This window comes from Rhea americana, unplaced genomic scaffold, assembly GCF_003343005.1.
Source record: "Rhea americana isolate MKP2758 unplaced genomic scaffold, rheAme1 scaffold_273, whole genome shotgun sequence".
In the NCBI taxonomy this organism is placed as follows: domain Eukaryota; kingdom Metazoa; phylum Chordata; class Aves; order Rheiformes; family Rheidae; genus Rhea; species Rhea americana.
Window position 1 is genome coordinate 363,022 of NW_028186394.1, and position 12,327 is coordinate 375,348.

A 12,327-nucleotide genomic window follows, 5' to 3' on the forward strand; every position below is an offset into this window, starting at 1 on the left:
GGAGCTGCCAGTGCCACGCTAACCGAGAAACCAGTTTCAAGATGAGTCAGCGGGAACTGACTGGAGGCTGGCATCCTGTTTTCGATGCAGCGGTGGCAGGGGGGCACGCCGGCGAGGCTGAGGGCAGGGTGCTGCCTGCGGCTGTCTCAGCACATGCTGGCTGCTCAGATGCAGCTGGGCTCAGCATCTTCCTGGCACCCTGCAGGAGGCAACACCCGCCCCCCGCCACCGGCAGTCCGCGCGGCAGGGCTGGGCAGAGGTGCCTCTTCGTGCCTGGTGCCTCTGCAACAGGGCAAAGCAAACGCTGAGGAAGCAGACTGTAGCCCAAGCCAAAAGGGCGTCTTGGTGCTTCTGCTGCTCCTGGGTGATTTTGGAAAGAGCTGTGTGTCCAGGGAGATTAGGGCCAGAGCTGAAAATCCTACTTGCAAATAATAATAGTAATAGTGTTTGGAGCTCAGTCGCCCCACCTCAGTGAAAGCAGCCAGTATGGGCATGGTCCAAGCCCCTGGCTTGTGAGGAGATGTGCTCCTTCCATGCAGCAGGGAGGAGAGCCCTAGAGCTGTCCTGCAAATCCCAAACTGAGGAAGGGCACCTCAATAAAATGCAACTTGGCCAAGGCGTGGGGGGGGTCCAGCTGAAGGCTGAGAGAGGAGAGGGCTCAGGAGGGAGGAGATGAGATTCAGACTAGGTTTCAAACCCACCTGCTGGAAAACTGCTTTGGTGAACTGAAACCCCACAAGTGACCATGTACACTGCTTCTCCAAGGAGCCTTGGAGCTGTGGCCTGCTGGCAAGTCGCAGGGGAAACATGAGGGGACAGAGCAGATTATGCAGGCACAGGAAGTGATGAGCAGCACGTACACTGGGGTGCCTTTCCCATGGGTGCCTAGACACTACTATGGGGCATGGACCTGGCCACAAAGCATCCACTCAGCCATCAGGCATGCATCTGGCCATAGGACATGCAACCAGTCATGGGGCACCCACCCAGCCATGGAGCACCCATTCAGCTGTAGACCATGTATCCAGTCATGGTGCACTGACCCAGCCATGGGGCATGGACCTGGCCACAGAGTACTTACTTAGCCATGATGTACTCACCCAGCCATGGGGCACTTAGCCAGCCATAGGGCATGCACCTGGCCATGGGGCGCTTACGCAGGCACGGTTCACCCACCCAGCAATGGGGCACCCACCCAGCCACAGAGCACTCACCTAGCCATAGGACATGCATGCCATCATGGGGCACTGACTTAGCCATGAGGTGTGCACCTGGCCATGGAGCACCCATCATGCAGCTCGCCACGGACCCTGCCAGCTTGCAAAGCCCTCGCATCACCATGACTGGTGCAGCGYGGGGGGAAGTGCTCAGAAAGGGTTGTGCCAGCAGCCGAGCGCAGCAGGAAGGACCTGCTCGGAGGCCAGGAGGTGGCAAAGCCACAGAAAAGAGGAAGCGTTCCAGTGACCTTGACTAGTGCAGCGAGCTGCCGGCCGGGCCCGGCTCCTGCAGCCACCCGCGCGCACGCAGCAGAGCAGACACAGGCTCCCCAGACGCGCCGTGAAGCTTTCCCAGCCCCGGTAAGTCTGCGGGTTGAGCCCACGCGCCAGTGCCGCCAGGGTCGGGGCCGCCGTGCGCCGTGGYCCCGCCACGGGCACCAGGAGCCGAGGAATGGGTCACTGCCCCACACTGCCAGGAGCGCAGTGCTGCTCAGAGCCGGGAGCTCTTCCCCTGCAGCAGCCCCCAAAAATCGGGCCAGTGCCTCTTTGACGAGGGAGCTGGGGAGGAGGGAGAAGAGCACTCTGTGGTTTAAATCCAGGCACAGCAACCAAATGCACCTTGAAAAAAAAGAGCAAAACAGCCTGAAGCAACCCCCAAACCCCTGTTATTCCTTGCTTTCCTCTTTGGGACTGACTGAGAAGCAAAAAACCCGCGTACGCTTTCAAAACAGCCTCGCCGAAACCCGCAGCCCCAAAGCAGCAGCGAGGCCTCGGGCCAGGCTGCCTCCCCACTTGGTGCCACGGCGAGGGGTGTGGGGGCTCCTGGGGCTCCGAGCTGGTGACGGAGCCACACATGGGACCGGCAGGCAGCACGGTGCCAGAAGCTGGGGGGCAGTGGGTGCCCGGCACGCTGGTCCTCCCCCCCGCCCAGCGTGCGGAGGAGGGGGGCAGGTATTTTTCGGAAGCCTAAGCGTAGCTCCTGTGTATTCACGGGACCAATGGAGAAGGCAGGGAAGGGATTTTTCAAAGCAAAGCTGAAGCGGCTTGGGTGTTAAAGGAGGGTCTCATTTTCCATGAGGCTCCAAGCTCCAGCCAGCAGCGTGGCTCGGGCACCCATTGCCCTTTGCAGATGTTACTGTGCAAGGGAAAGTGTCTCTGGTGCTGAACACCGCGGGCAGCCCGCAAGCACCAAGCCCTGCCAAAAAAAAAATCTGGCTGCAACTTCTGAAAAAAAAAATGCAGCTGGTCTGTACAGGTGGGAAAACATTGCTGGGAGATAGTGGCAAGCCCCCGAGCTGGGAATGCTGAGCTCCCAGCGCTCCCAGTGCCATGTCCTGCAGCTCACTCAGCTCCCCCGGCTGCATCCTGCTCAGTGCAGGAGCACGGGAAAAGGCCAGGGAGTATCTGGCGCTGCTCAGTGCAGTTGGTGCTGAGCCGTGGGGCTGTGCCATCTCCTCGCAGCGCGGTGAATCTGCTTTCTGCTTCCGACTGGAAATTCATGACGGCCCAGAAATAAAATCAGTTAATTCAGCATTGGTGCCGAGGCAGCCAGCTCCCAGCCTGTCCCATGCCCGGGGACCCCCTGTGCCTGAACACCCCAAGAGCCTCGCAGAGCCCTGGCACCGCTGCAGGTGGCTGCTGYCGCCCTCGCCCTGGAGATAGGCCCCTCTCTGCCACGCGCCGGGCTGACCTGAGAGACGGGGAAGCCACAGCGCGGCAGGGCTGCGTAAGGCGGCTCCTGCCGCTTCCTACGCCGTCAGTGCAGCCTCAGGCTCTGTCTTTTGATGTCATTCTGCACAAGGGATTTCCTCAGCTTAGGAAAAAGGAAAATGAAATGAAATGAAATGAAATGAAATGAAATGAAATGAAATGAAATGAAATGAAATAATCAAAAACTGAACACAAAAACCTGGCCAAAATGCAAAGTGCCTGGAGAGGAGGGTTAGGTGTTGCACGTTACACTGCCAGCCTGGAAGCCTCTTTTTAACCTCATTTTTCTCCCAGCGCTGGTGCATATCCACCTGGTGCATGCAGTCTCCAGGGATCGCATGTCCYACCCACCATTGCTGGCTCTGAGCCTCCTGCCAGGGTTTTAGTTGTGAGGGAAACCGCAGAGGAGCCCTTTCTGCATCCTCTCCAACCCTGGCACCTCCGGGCTCCCCACCTTCCAGGCTCTGCATGTAGCCCAGCCCTGCTTTCTGGTCAAGCTGAGCTGATGTCTTCCCTTGCTGACTCTCCTCTGCCACAGGTGTGGGATCTTGGGGCACAAGGAGGTGACAATCAGCCCAGCAAGAAACCCACCAGTATGTCCCAAGCATGGACACTGCCACAGTCTCCACGGAGCCTGCCCAGTGTGAAGGCATTAATCACTGTTGGGTTATTTGTAATCATGCTCTGGAACCTCAGGTATGTTATTAACTTGTCTGACATCTTCAATAAAGCCCCCAAGCACACTAAGCCACTGATGATCCTGGTCTGGGAATGGCCCTCCAAGCAGGCTCCAAACTTCAGCACAGACATTTGTAGAGACCTCTACAACATCACGGGCTGTTGGCTCACCACGGATCGTGGGCTGCTCAGTCAGGCAGATGTGGTGGTGTTCCACCATAACATGCTCCAGCAGAGCAGGGACAAGCTTCCAAAGGAGAAGCCTCCTGGGCAGAACTGGCTCTGGGTCTCCCTGGAGTCCCCCACAAACACTAAAGCTTTAACAGGATGGAACCAGACCTTCAACTGGGTCATGACATACAGACAAGACTCTGACATATTCATCCCTTATGGCAAGCTTGTGCCCAACCGATCAGCCAGTGTGAACATCCCCAGGAAGACCGGATTGGTGTCCTGGGTTATTAGCAATTATCATAGGACTCAGAAAAGAGCAGAAGTCTACAAAAACCTCTCCAGGTACCTCCATGTGGATATATATGGAAAGGCAAACAAAAAGCCACTTTGCAAGGACTGCCTCTTGCCAACAACGTCCAAGTCCAAGTTCTATCTTGCCTTCGAGAACTCTATCCACCGGGACTACATCACTGAGAAGCTCTGGAGGAACTCACTGATGGCTGGTACTGTGCCTGTGGTGCTGGGCCCGCCCCGGGCCAACTATGAGCAGTTTGTGCCTGCAGACTCTTTCATCCATGTGAACGACTTTGAGTCTCTGGCAGAGCTAGCCAGCTTCCTAAAGACCATGAACTCCAGCCGCTACCAGCAGTTCTTTGCATGGCAGAAGAGGTACAGTGTGAAGGTCTACACGGATTGGAGGGAGCGAATGTGTATGATTTGTCCCARGTATCCCAGCCTGCCCCAGAGTCATGTCTATACCAACCTGGAGAGCTGGTTCAATGCCTAGCATGTGTGCTGAGGAAACTCAGCAATGTCTGGAGACACCATGGGTGTGTGTGGGCAGTAGGTAACAGTTGCAGGGGAAAGTGAGGCACCTTCCTGTGAAACGGCACACTGAGCACAGAGGGCCCCAGGAGTCCTGACCTCTCATCCCAGCCCTACTATTGCCACACAACGTGACCTTGAGCAACTGTGCATGACTTGAGTTCTTGCAAAATATGACTAACCCCYCACCCCTGCCCAGTACTGACCAACCTTGTGACGGTGTTCGGGATGACAAGAAGGTGCTTTGGAAATAAAGCATGTGCTCCAGAGGCTCTGTCTGTCATTCAGGACCTGGGCTGGGCCAAGGGCTGGTGGGGACCGCAGGAGGAATCACCCAAGGTTCCCTCAACCTGCCCACGTGGGCGTCCCTGGCTCCAACACCTTCTGCTCTGCCACTTCCTGGTGCAGCCCTGCAGCACCCACTGTGCCCACCCCTGCTTCCTGGCCATGGGTGTCACTGCACGAGGGAGGATGTGGGCTGAGAGGAGGCAGAGAGAACAAGCAGGACACCGGATGCTATCTCGCAAGCAATCACAGCCTGTTCAGTGCGCGGCGGAATCAGAGAGACGGCTGTGGTTTCTTGCACCCCTCTGGCATGCACACTGCTCTGGCATGAAGCCGTGCAGTGCGCCTGCCCAGTGGGTACCCTGCATGGYGAGCCCCGCTGCCCCTCACACGCACGCACGCCACGCTGCAGGCGCCCGCCGTCACAGCAGCCCACAGCACATAGATGTCCTGCATTGTGGGTGCACTGGGCCAGCCGCTGCGCCCTGAGCTGTGCACACCCAGCACCACACACACACTGTGCATCACAAGCACCCTGCTCTGCTGGCATCCCTTGCACTGTGAGCACCGGGGGCACCCTGCACCACAGCCCCTCTTCACTGTGGGCACTGTGCACTGGGGGCACCCTGAGCATGCTGTGCCCTCCRAACTCCCTGCACCACACACAACTTGCACCATGTGCACCAGGGGCACCCTGCACCCTCCACAACTCCTGCACCACACACATCCTGCACCCAACACACCCTCTGCACTGTACACACCCAGCTCCACACACACCCTGTGCTGTGGGCACCCTGCACCAGGGGCACCCTGCACACCTTGTGCCACCCACATCCCCTGCACCGCACACATCCTGCCCCATGGGCACCCTGCACCACCCACACCCCCTGCACCATCGACACTCTGTGCCATGGACATGGGTGGCCCTCAGGCATCCCATGGGAAGCACCTGCCCAGGCTGTGGGTGGTGTGGGCTGGCAGCACCAGCACCATTTGGGGCTGGGTGACAGCACCCAGCAGAAGGACCTGACTGCTCAGTCCCTGCCATTGCGCTCCCCTTCCCGTGTGCCTCTGCAGCTCTATGCCATTAATATCCTCTTTGGCCACAAGTGTCACTTCAGTTTCCCTCATTTCAGGCCTGGGGACACCCCAAGCTCTACCTGTGCCTGCAAACAATGAATGACACCACCCCACCCAGCTAGGGGACCTGTACACCAAGGAGTCATCGTCCACCACTGCCATTCGCCCTTCTCCAGTGGGCTGCAGGTGTGTGAACACCCATGGGCGCCCCCAAGCCCACCTCACCCAGGCACAAATCCTACTCCCTAAAAAAAAATAAATAAAAAAAGGGAGCCCCCAGCCCCAGGGCAGGAGGCAGGTTGCACAGCCTGGATGGGGAGCACCCCAGCCCCTTGCTAGGGGGGTTGCAGCCAGTGATGTGCGCCAGGACGCCGGTGGGTTACACCACAGCGTCGGTCACTGCATCGCTTCTGCTGTGGGAAAAGTCCCCGGGATATTCACGGCTGCTGCTGCGTGCACAGGACGCTGCGCGGGAAAGTGCGGTTATCCCCCAGGGCACTTGCCGTTCTCCTGCTTGGGAGAAAAACCTAGGGAGTGTGACCCCGCCGGATTTTCATCCTTCCCAAAAGCAGTCAGCGAGGAACCGGCAGTGGAAAGCAGGCCGGCGGCAGACCCTTCTCGCCCGGGCCCACTCCGGGGAGGTGCAACCTCAACAAGCTGCTCTCCGCGGGGCTCCCTTTACTGCGGGGTTTCGGCAGCGCCTCCACTTGCAGTGCGCAGAGGCAAGGAAAGGGCTAGACTTGGCTCTCATGCCCCAAAGAACTGAGATTTATTTCATTGCCAGAGGGAATATGATTAAAGGAGAGATTGGGGGTGAGGGAGAAAAAAAAATCGTTAACTACAGCAAGCTCAAAGGCACAGGGGTGCTAGCGGCACGGATGGGATGGCGCTGGCCCCACCGTGGGCCCTGGGTTTGGCCCCCCTCTTTACCACCCCACAGTTGGGCATTGGGGCCAAATCCCTCCCGAGCTGGGGGAGAAGGGGGGGGGCTGGGAGGACGAGGCAGGCCGAGCCTGGGGAGGGGGCCGCAGGGTCGCCTCCCTCCACATGACAGCCCTTAGGCTTCTTGGCGAGCCCCAGGTGCCCAGAAGATGGGGAGAACCTTTGGGGTGCCCTCCCCCCACCCCAGCCCGGGGCGTAGATGCCCGCAGCGCGTGCCGGGGAGGGGAGGCAGCTGGGAAACTAGAAATCGCTACAGAGAAGAGTTTTGCTTTTTAAAAACTAGAAATACAACCAAAAACCACAGGGGGGGGAACAAAAATAAAATAAAGAAAAAGAAAACAAAACAAAACCAAAACCAGCCCCTACCCTCCTCCCCCGCCAACCCTTAACCCCATTTAACCCCAAATTAAAAAAAATGCTTCATCTTGTGGTTCTTGCAGGAGAGCAGCTCAGCTCAGCCGGGAGGAGGCAAAGGCAGCTCCGCTCAGCACCCTGGGCATAGGGCCTCGTCTCAGCACCCTGGGCACAGCTGGCATAGGCAGGTCAAAGTGAGGCAGGAGCAGCTGCCCCCGGCTTGGAGAGGGAGAAGGGGATGCTGACCCCCCCGGGCCCGGGATGGAGGTGGGAGCGCTGGGACCGGCCAATTCACCTAACCGGGAAGGGCTGGGAGCAACCGCAGAGAGTGGGGACTGCTTCTGCACCCGGCTCCCGGCCCTTCCTCTGCCCCTCATGCACAAAAAAAACAGAAAACGCGGCCAACCACCCAGCCAGGCTCTTGGGCACTAGGACCAGAGCCACGGGCCCCTCCAGGGCGAGGGGAGGAAGCCGCCTCCAGGGGACCAGCCGAGCTGCGCTGTCTGGGAAACACCTTCATCCAGCTCCCAAACTGCCCCCGCAGCCCTTGGTTCAGTGGCTGCTGTTACTCATGGAGAGCCCAGGTTGCAGAGCTTGAGGGAACATCTCAGCCTTGTGGAATGGCGGCATGTAGACAGGAGGGGATGGAGCTAGGCTGTAGCCCTGGGAGGTCACTGGGATCGGCAGGCCGGTGGGCACCAGTGACTGGTTCATGTCGTACATCACCCCTTCTGCCTCGTTGCCAAAGGGCAGCAGCAGCCGCTTGCCTTTCTGACGCCGGTTGCAGAACCAGACCCGGACCACCTGCGGGGGATGGGACGAAGGTGCATGAGCTCAGCCAGCTCTAACTCTGAGCTAGAGACCAAAAAAGCCCTTCTGACAGTGGGTCTCCACAGCCCCACAGCATCCTGACCTCCCACATGGCTCCATCCATGCTGCAGCTCCTCCTGGAGGCTCAGGATGGACAGACGCGCTAGCAAATGGCCAGGCGACCACCCAGCCCTGGCCTCCCTCTCACAGCTCCCCAGAGCTGAGCTGGGGCAGTCCGCTCCCGGTGCAGTGCACTCCATCTCTCAAGGCAGTGGGACTCTTCACTAGCCCTCAGACCAGCCACACTCCTCCATCCCCTGCTATTAGGAGCAACATATCTCTAGTGACCCAAACCCTCATGGAGAACATGTCCAGGTGGACAGACTGATCTGAAGAGAGATGGAAGGCATGAACTTCCCCAGTCCTACCTTCCACAAGGTGCCAGGGTGACCCGGCTATATTCAGCTGTGGTATCCTTCACCCTGCAAGCCCTAGCGCTCTTGAAAAAGCAAACATCCCACTGTGAACTACCATTGTGCTGCAAACCGGAGCACTGTTTTCCACAGAAAAGCATTCGTCTGGCCTGAGGGGGGTGCCAAGGAATCACCGCTGCCTGGGCATCAACTCCCCTCCCTGCCCTCTGCCAAACCTACATCTTTGTCCAGGTTGAGATCCTCAGCGATCTGGGAGATCTCCTGGGGGCTGGGCTTCACGCACTTGCGGAAGAAGCTCTCCAGTGTGCCCTTTACATTGGTCTCGATGCTGGTCCTGCGTTTTCGCTTCCGGGCTTGAGCCAACACTTGCTCTGCATTGCACATCTGGAAAGTGAAGAGAGGCCATGGCATTTGGTCACAGAGCAGTCCAGGGCTGGGAACATCCCTCCCAGTCTCTGGAGATGCATGCAAAGGTCTGGAGAGGGATGGGGACAAATTCGGGTCCCTGGGAATATCTGTCAGCACAGCCTCTTCCTTCACAGCAGTTGCTTTCCAGAGAGATGCAGTAGAAGACTTTGCTCTCAAGCTTCACCCTACTGCACCCAGGGCCATGCCCAGTGTCCTGCCACTAACTCTGCCTGCGAGGCGGTGCAGTGGGAGATGGACACGTTTGAATCTGCATTTAAATCTCTGCAAATTTACATCAGCTGATTTTTTTTTTTTTTTTTTTGGCTGACATTTGAGGCTCCAGCAATACTTGGCTGCTCCAACAAGGGAGCTGCCAAAACTGTCACAAGGGATATATGCTGGAAATGCTGGCTCACTTCCCTCAGAGGAAGCCCCTTCTGCTCTCCTGCCAGCCTTTCAGAAGGTGTTACCTGGTCACCAGCAGCTACGGTTCTCCCCCTGCAGCTTGGCAAGCTGGGACCAAAGCCCTGGCTGCGAGAAGGGCAGAACGTTGTCACTAAGATGGGGGAAGCCTGCTGCTCTCCTCTCCCCCAAACTGCTTTTTTGAGGCAGGAGGAACTGCCGCTTGATGGTTCATTGGCCTGTGGATGCCCCCGARCCCAGGACAGGAAGATAACTCTGGCTCAGCACCTCTTGCATGTTGTCAGTGTTCTCTGCCTCATTGAGCCAGCGCTGCAGCAGCGGCTTCAGCTTGCACATATTCTTGAAGCTGAGCTGGAGAGCTTCAAAGCGGCAGATGGTCGTCTGGCTGAACATCTTCCCTGGGCAGAGGAGACAGGGCAGGCAGGGGCCCTGGTTACCCGCAGTTCTCATCTCTGAGCTCCCCACACCACCTGCCTGGGGAAAGGAGCTCTGCAGCTCCCATCTCCACCAGCCCCCCAGGAGCCCTGTCCTTTGGCACCAAAGTATCTGGTAAGGGCATTTTCCCTGCTATTTCAGCAGGATTTAAAGCTCTGAAACACCCTTCAAAAAGTGGCTGTAGCTATTTTGAGCAGTTTATTACTGCTCACGCTAGGCTCAAATCCTTCCAGGTTTATGGAAGTGCATAAAATACGGCAAGGAGGAGAAGGGAACCCCAGGGAATCAGGGCACTCATGCTGACCAGCTTCTTTGTAGGGCACTCTGCAGCAGCAACCCCTTCACCCAAGGGCTGCTCCATTCCCCAGGCAGACCTCCCCTCTTCCTCACCATGATGCAGGGCCCTGGGTATGGGGGAAGAGACCCAGAGCAGCTCTTACCATAGAGAATGCCAAGAGCCAGCCCCACATCAGCCTGCGTGAAGCCCAACATGATGCGCTTGTGCTTGAGGTCCTTGGCAAACTGCTCCAGCTCTTCTGATGTTGGTGCATCCTGCAGGGGCAGAAGCAAAGTCAGAGTAGAACCTTGCACCTCTGTGGGCTGGAGCTGGGAAGAAAAGGGGTCCRGTCCACCCACCAGGACCTGCATGTGCCTGGACACCACAGCAGYGGGACTGGGGTGGGCTCAGCTGAGCCCTCGGCAGTGCACACATCAACCGGCTGCTGCCGCCACCAGGCTCAATGCAGAAGGCTTTCCCAAACACTGAGCAAAGAACTCTTGGGCTCTGAAGCCCAAAACGTCTCCACCCCACCTTGCTCCACAGCAGAATCACCTGGAAAAACCCATCAGTAACCATCCTGGCAGTGGCTCATCAAGACGGTAGCACCACGTGGCCGAGCTACTGCTCTCAGATGGCTGGTGCAAAGGTAGGTCATGGTGAGCACCTAGACGTGCCAGGGAGCACTTCCACCCCCGGGTTCAGACCATTGCTCCTGCCCAGGGGCAGCACAGACACAGCCTGTGGCACATTCGCTGATGTCCCTGGCGTTTCCCCTCTGTCCCACCCTGCCACATGTACCATGGGGCTCAGCTCCCCAGGATCACAGGCCTCTGCCTCCCACAGTTCTGCGGCAGAGAGAGGGGCAGGCACCAGCCCGGTTTGTTGGTGATGCCCAGGGCAGGCAAAATGACTCAGATAAAGAAAACGATGRAAGTGCAGATGATTTGAGTGGGTTTTAAACCAATCCTTCCAACAACTGGGCTCTTCACTTCGGGAAAGCTGCTTACCAAGCGCTTCATCTCCTCTCTGCATTACAGTCTCAAACTGCTGCAGTGGGCATTTTGCAACCATTTGCCAAGTTTCCACACTCATAGCAGAATATCAGATTTTACAGAGGTGCCTCCTGCCAGCAAGTCCCCTTTACGTGGTCACAGACATCGTCCACACCAAGCCTGAGCGCATCCCTGCCACAGAGCACTCCCGATCCCTCTCTCAGGTGAGAAAAAGTTTTATCTAATCCCGATCTGGCACTACAGAGCCAGAGGCCAGGAGAGCCCAGGCGATGCCACACCGCATGCACCCCCACCGGCTCCCACAGCCTGAACTCAGGGGGTCTGAGTGCTTCTAACTCCCTTAGGCAGCTACTTTGCAGCAGCTCTACCTAAAACCAACAAACCAACCTACAGTGGAAAAACTTTGCAAAAACTTTCCAAAAAGGGAGTGGGGAGCGGGGTGGAAGAAAGAGGTGGGGTCTTTATGCAGCAGCGCAGGTTGGAGGCGACTCTTGCAGCGGCTAGATCAGGTGCAGCAAGACGGATCCCAGAGCTTTAATCCTCTGTGGTGCTCCGGCGATTCCCATCTAAGCGGAGCTTTTTGTCATGAAGTAACACGTACCCAACTCAAAACTGCCACCCAGGAGCTCTGCTTTGAAATGCCCAGGAAAAAAGTCCCCCCCCCCGAAAAAAAAAGCCAATGTTTGCATGGATCTTCCATAAAACAGCATTGACTGACATCAGTTCTATTTCCTTCCTTTAGTTTTTTCTATTAATACACTCCTGTCAAATTATTCTGTCCATGATCATTGTCAAACTGCTGTTGCCCCATACATCCTTTGAAAATATCAGCATATCATTAGCCTCATTGCASCTTTCTGGAAATTTACCAGCATTTCAGGAATTACTATCAATTGACATTCACCATCCAGACAACTCCTTAATAACTGCATTTTTTGAGTATCCTTATTAGACAGTTTTCAGCTCACACACATGTAATCAGCTAATGTACAGGCAGACTAGAACATTGCCTATACCCCTATGGTGCAAAATTCTAATAAAGAGCTCACTATTTCTTTCCCTTATATAGTACATGTTCTGAAATATCACATCAGTTCCATTAAAGTTTGATAAAATCTGAAATTCCCACAAATTTGTACAAATACCTTTCTGAATAAAGTTCTTCCTGTTCTCAGAAAAGCTTTTTATATATATATATATATATATATATATAAAGGATTCTGAATTTCAAGTCTATCAACATATTTATAGTAAAATGG

General features: G+C 56.4%; 2 protein-coding genes across 2 annotated transcripts in view; one reads left to right on the forward strand and one right to left on the reverse strand.

Annotated features, from left to right (window-relative positions):
• The first annotated feature begins 1,512 nt into the window (after nucleotides 1–1,512).
• FUT7 (fucosyltransferase 7) lies at nucleotides 1,513–4,566 on the forward strand. Its single transcript, XM_085308357.1, has 2 exons — nucleotides 1,513–1,577; nucleotides 3,466–4,566. Exon 2 carries the CDS (start codon nucleotides 3,523–3,525, stop codon nucleotides 4,564–4,566), a length of 1,044 nt encoding a protein of 347 aa, XP_085164483.1. The 5' UTR covers nucleotides 1,513–1,577; nucleotides 3,466–3,522.
• Nucleotides 4,567–6,719: 2,153 nt separating this feature from the next.
• The window catches only part of LOC146593989 (POU domain, class 5, transcription factor 3-like), a 6,229-nt gene continuing 621 nt past the window's right edge, over nucleotides 6,720–12,327 (reverse strand). The window contains exons 2-5 of the mRNA XM_085308368.1: nucleotides 10,216–10,327; nucleotides 9,608–9,738; nucleotides 8,729–8,893; nucleotides 6,720–8,069 (exon numbers count right to left, since the gene is read on the reverse strand). Coding sequence (XP_085164494.1) covers nucleotides 7,818–8,069; nucleotides 8,729–8,893; nucleotides 9,608–9,738; nucleotides 10,216–10,327 — 660 coding nt within the window. The 3' untranslated portion in view covers nucleotides 6,720–7,817. The remainder of the gene's footprint in view (nucleotides 8,070–8,728; nucleotides 8,894–9,607; nucleotides 9,739–10,215; nucleotides 10,328–12,327) is intronic.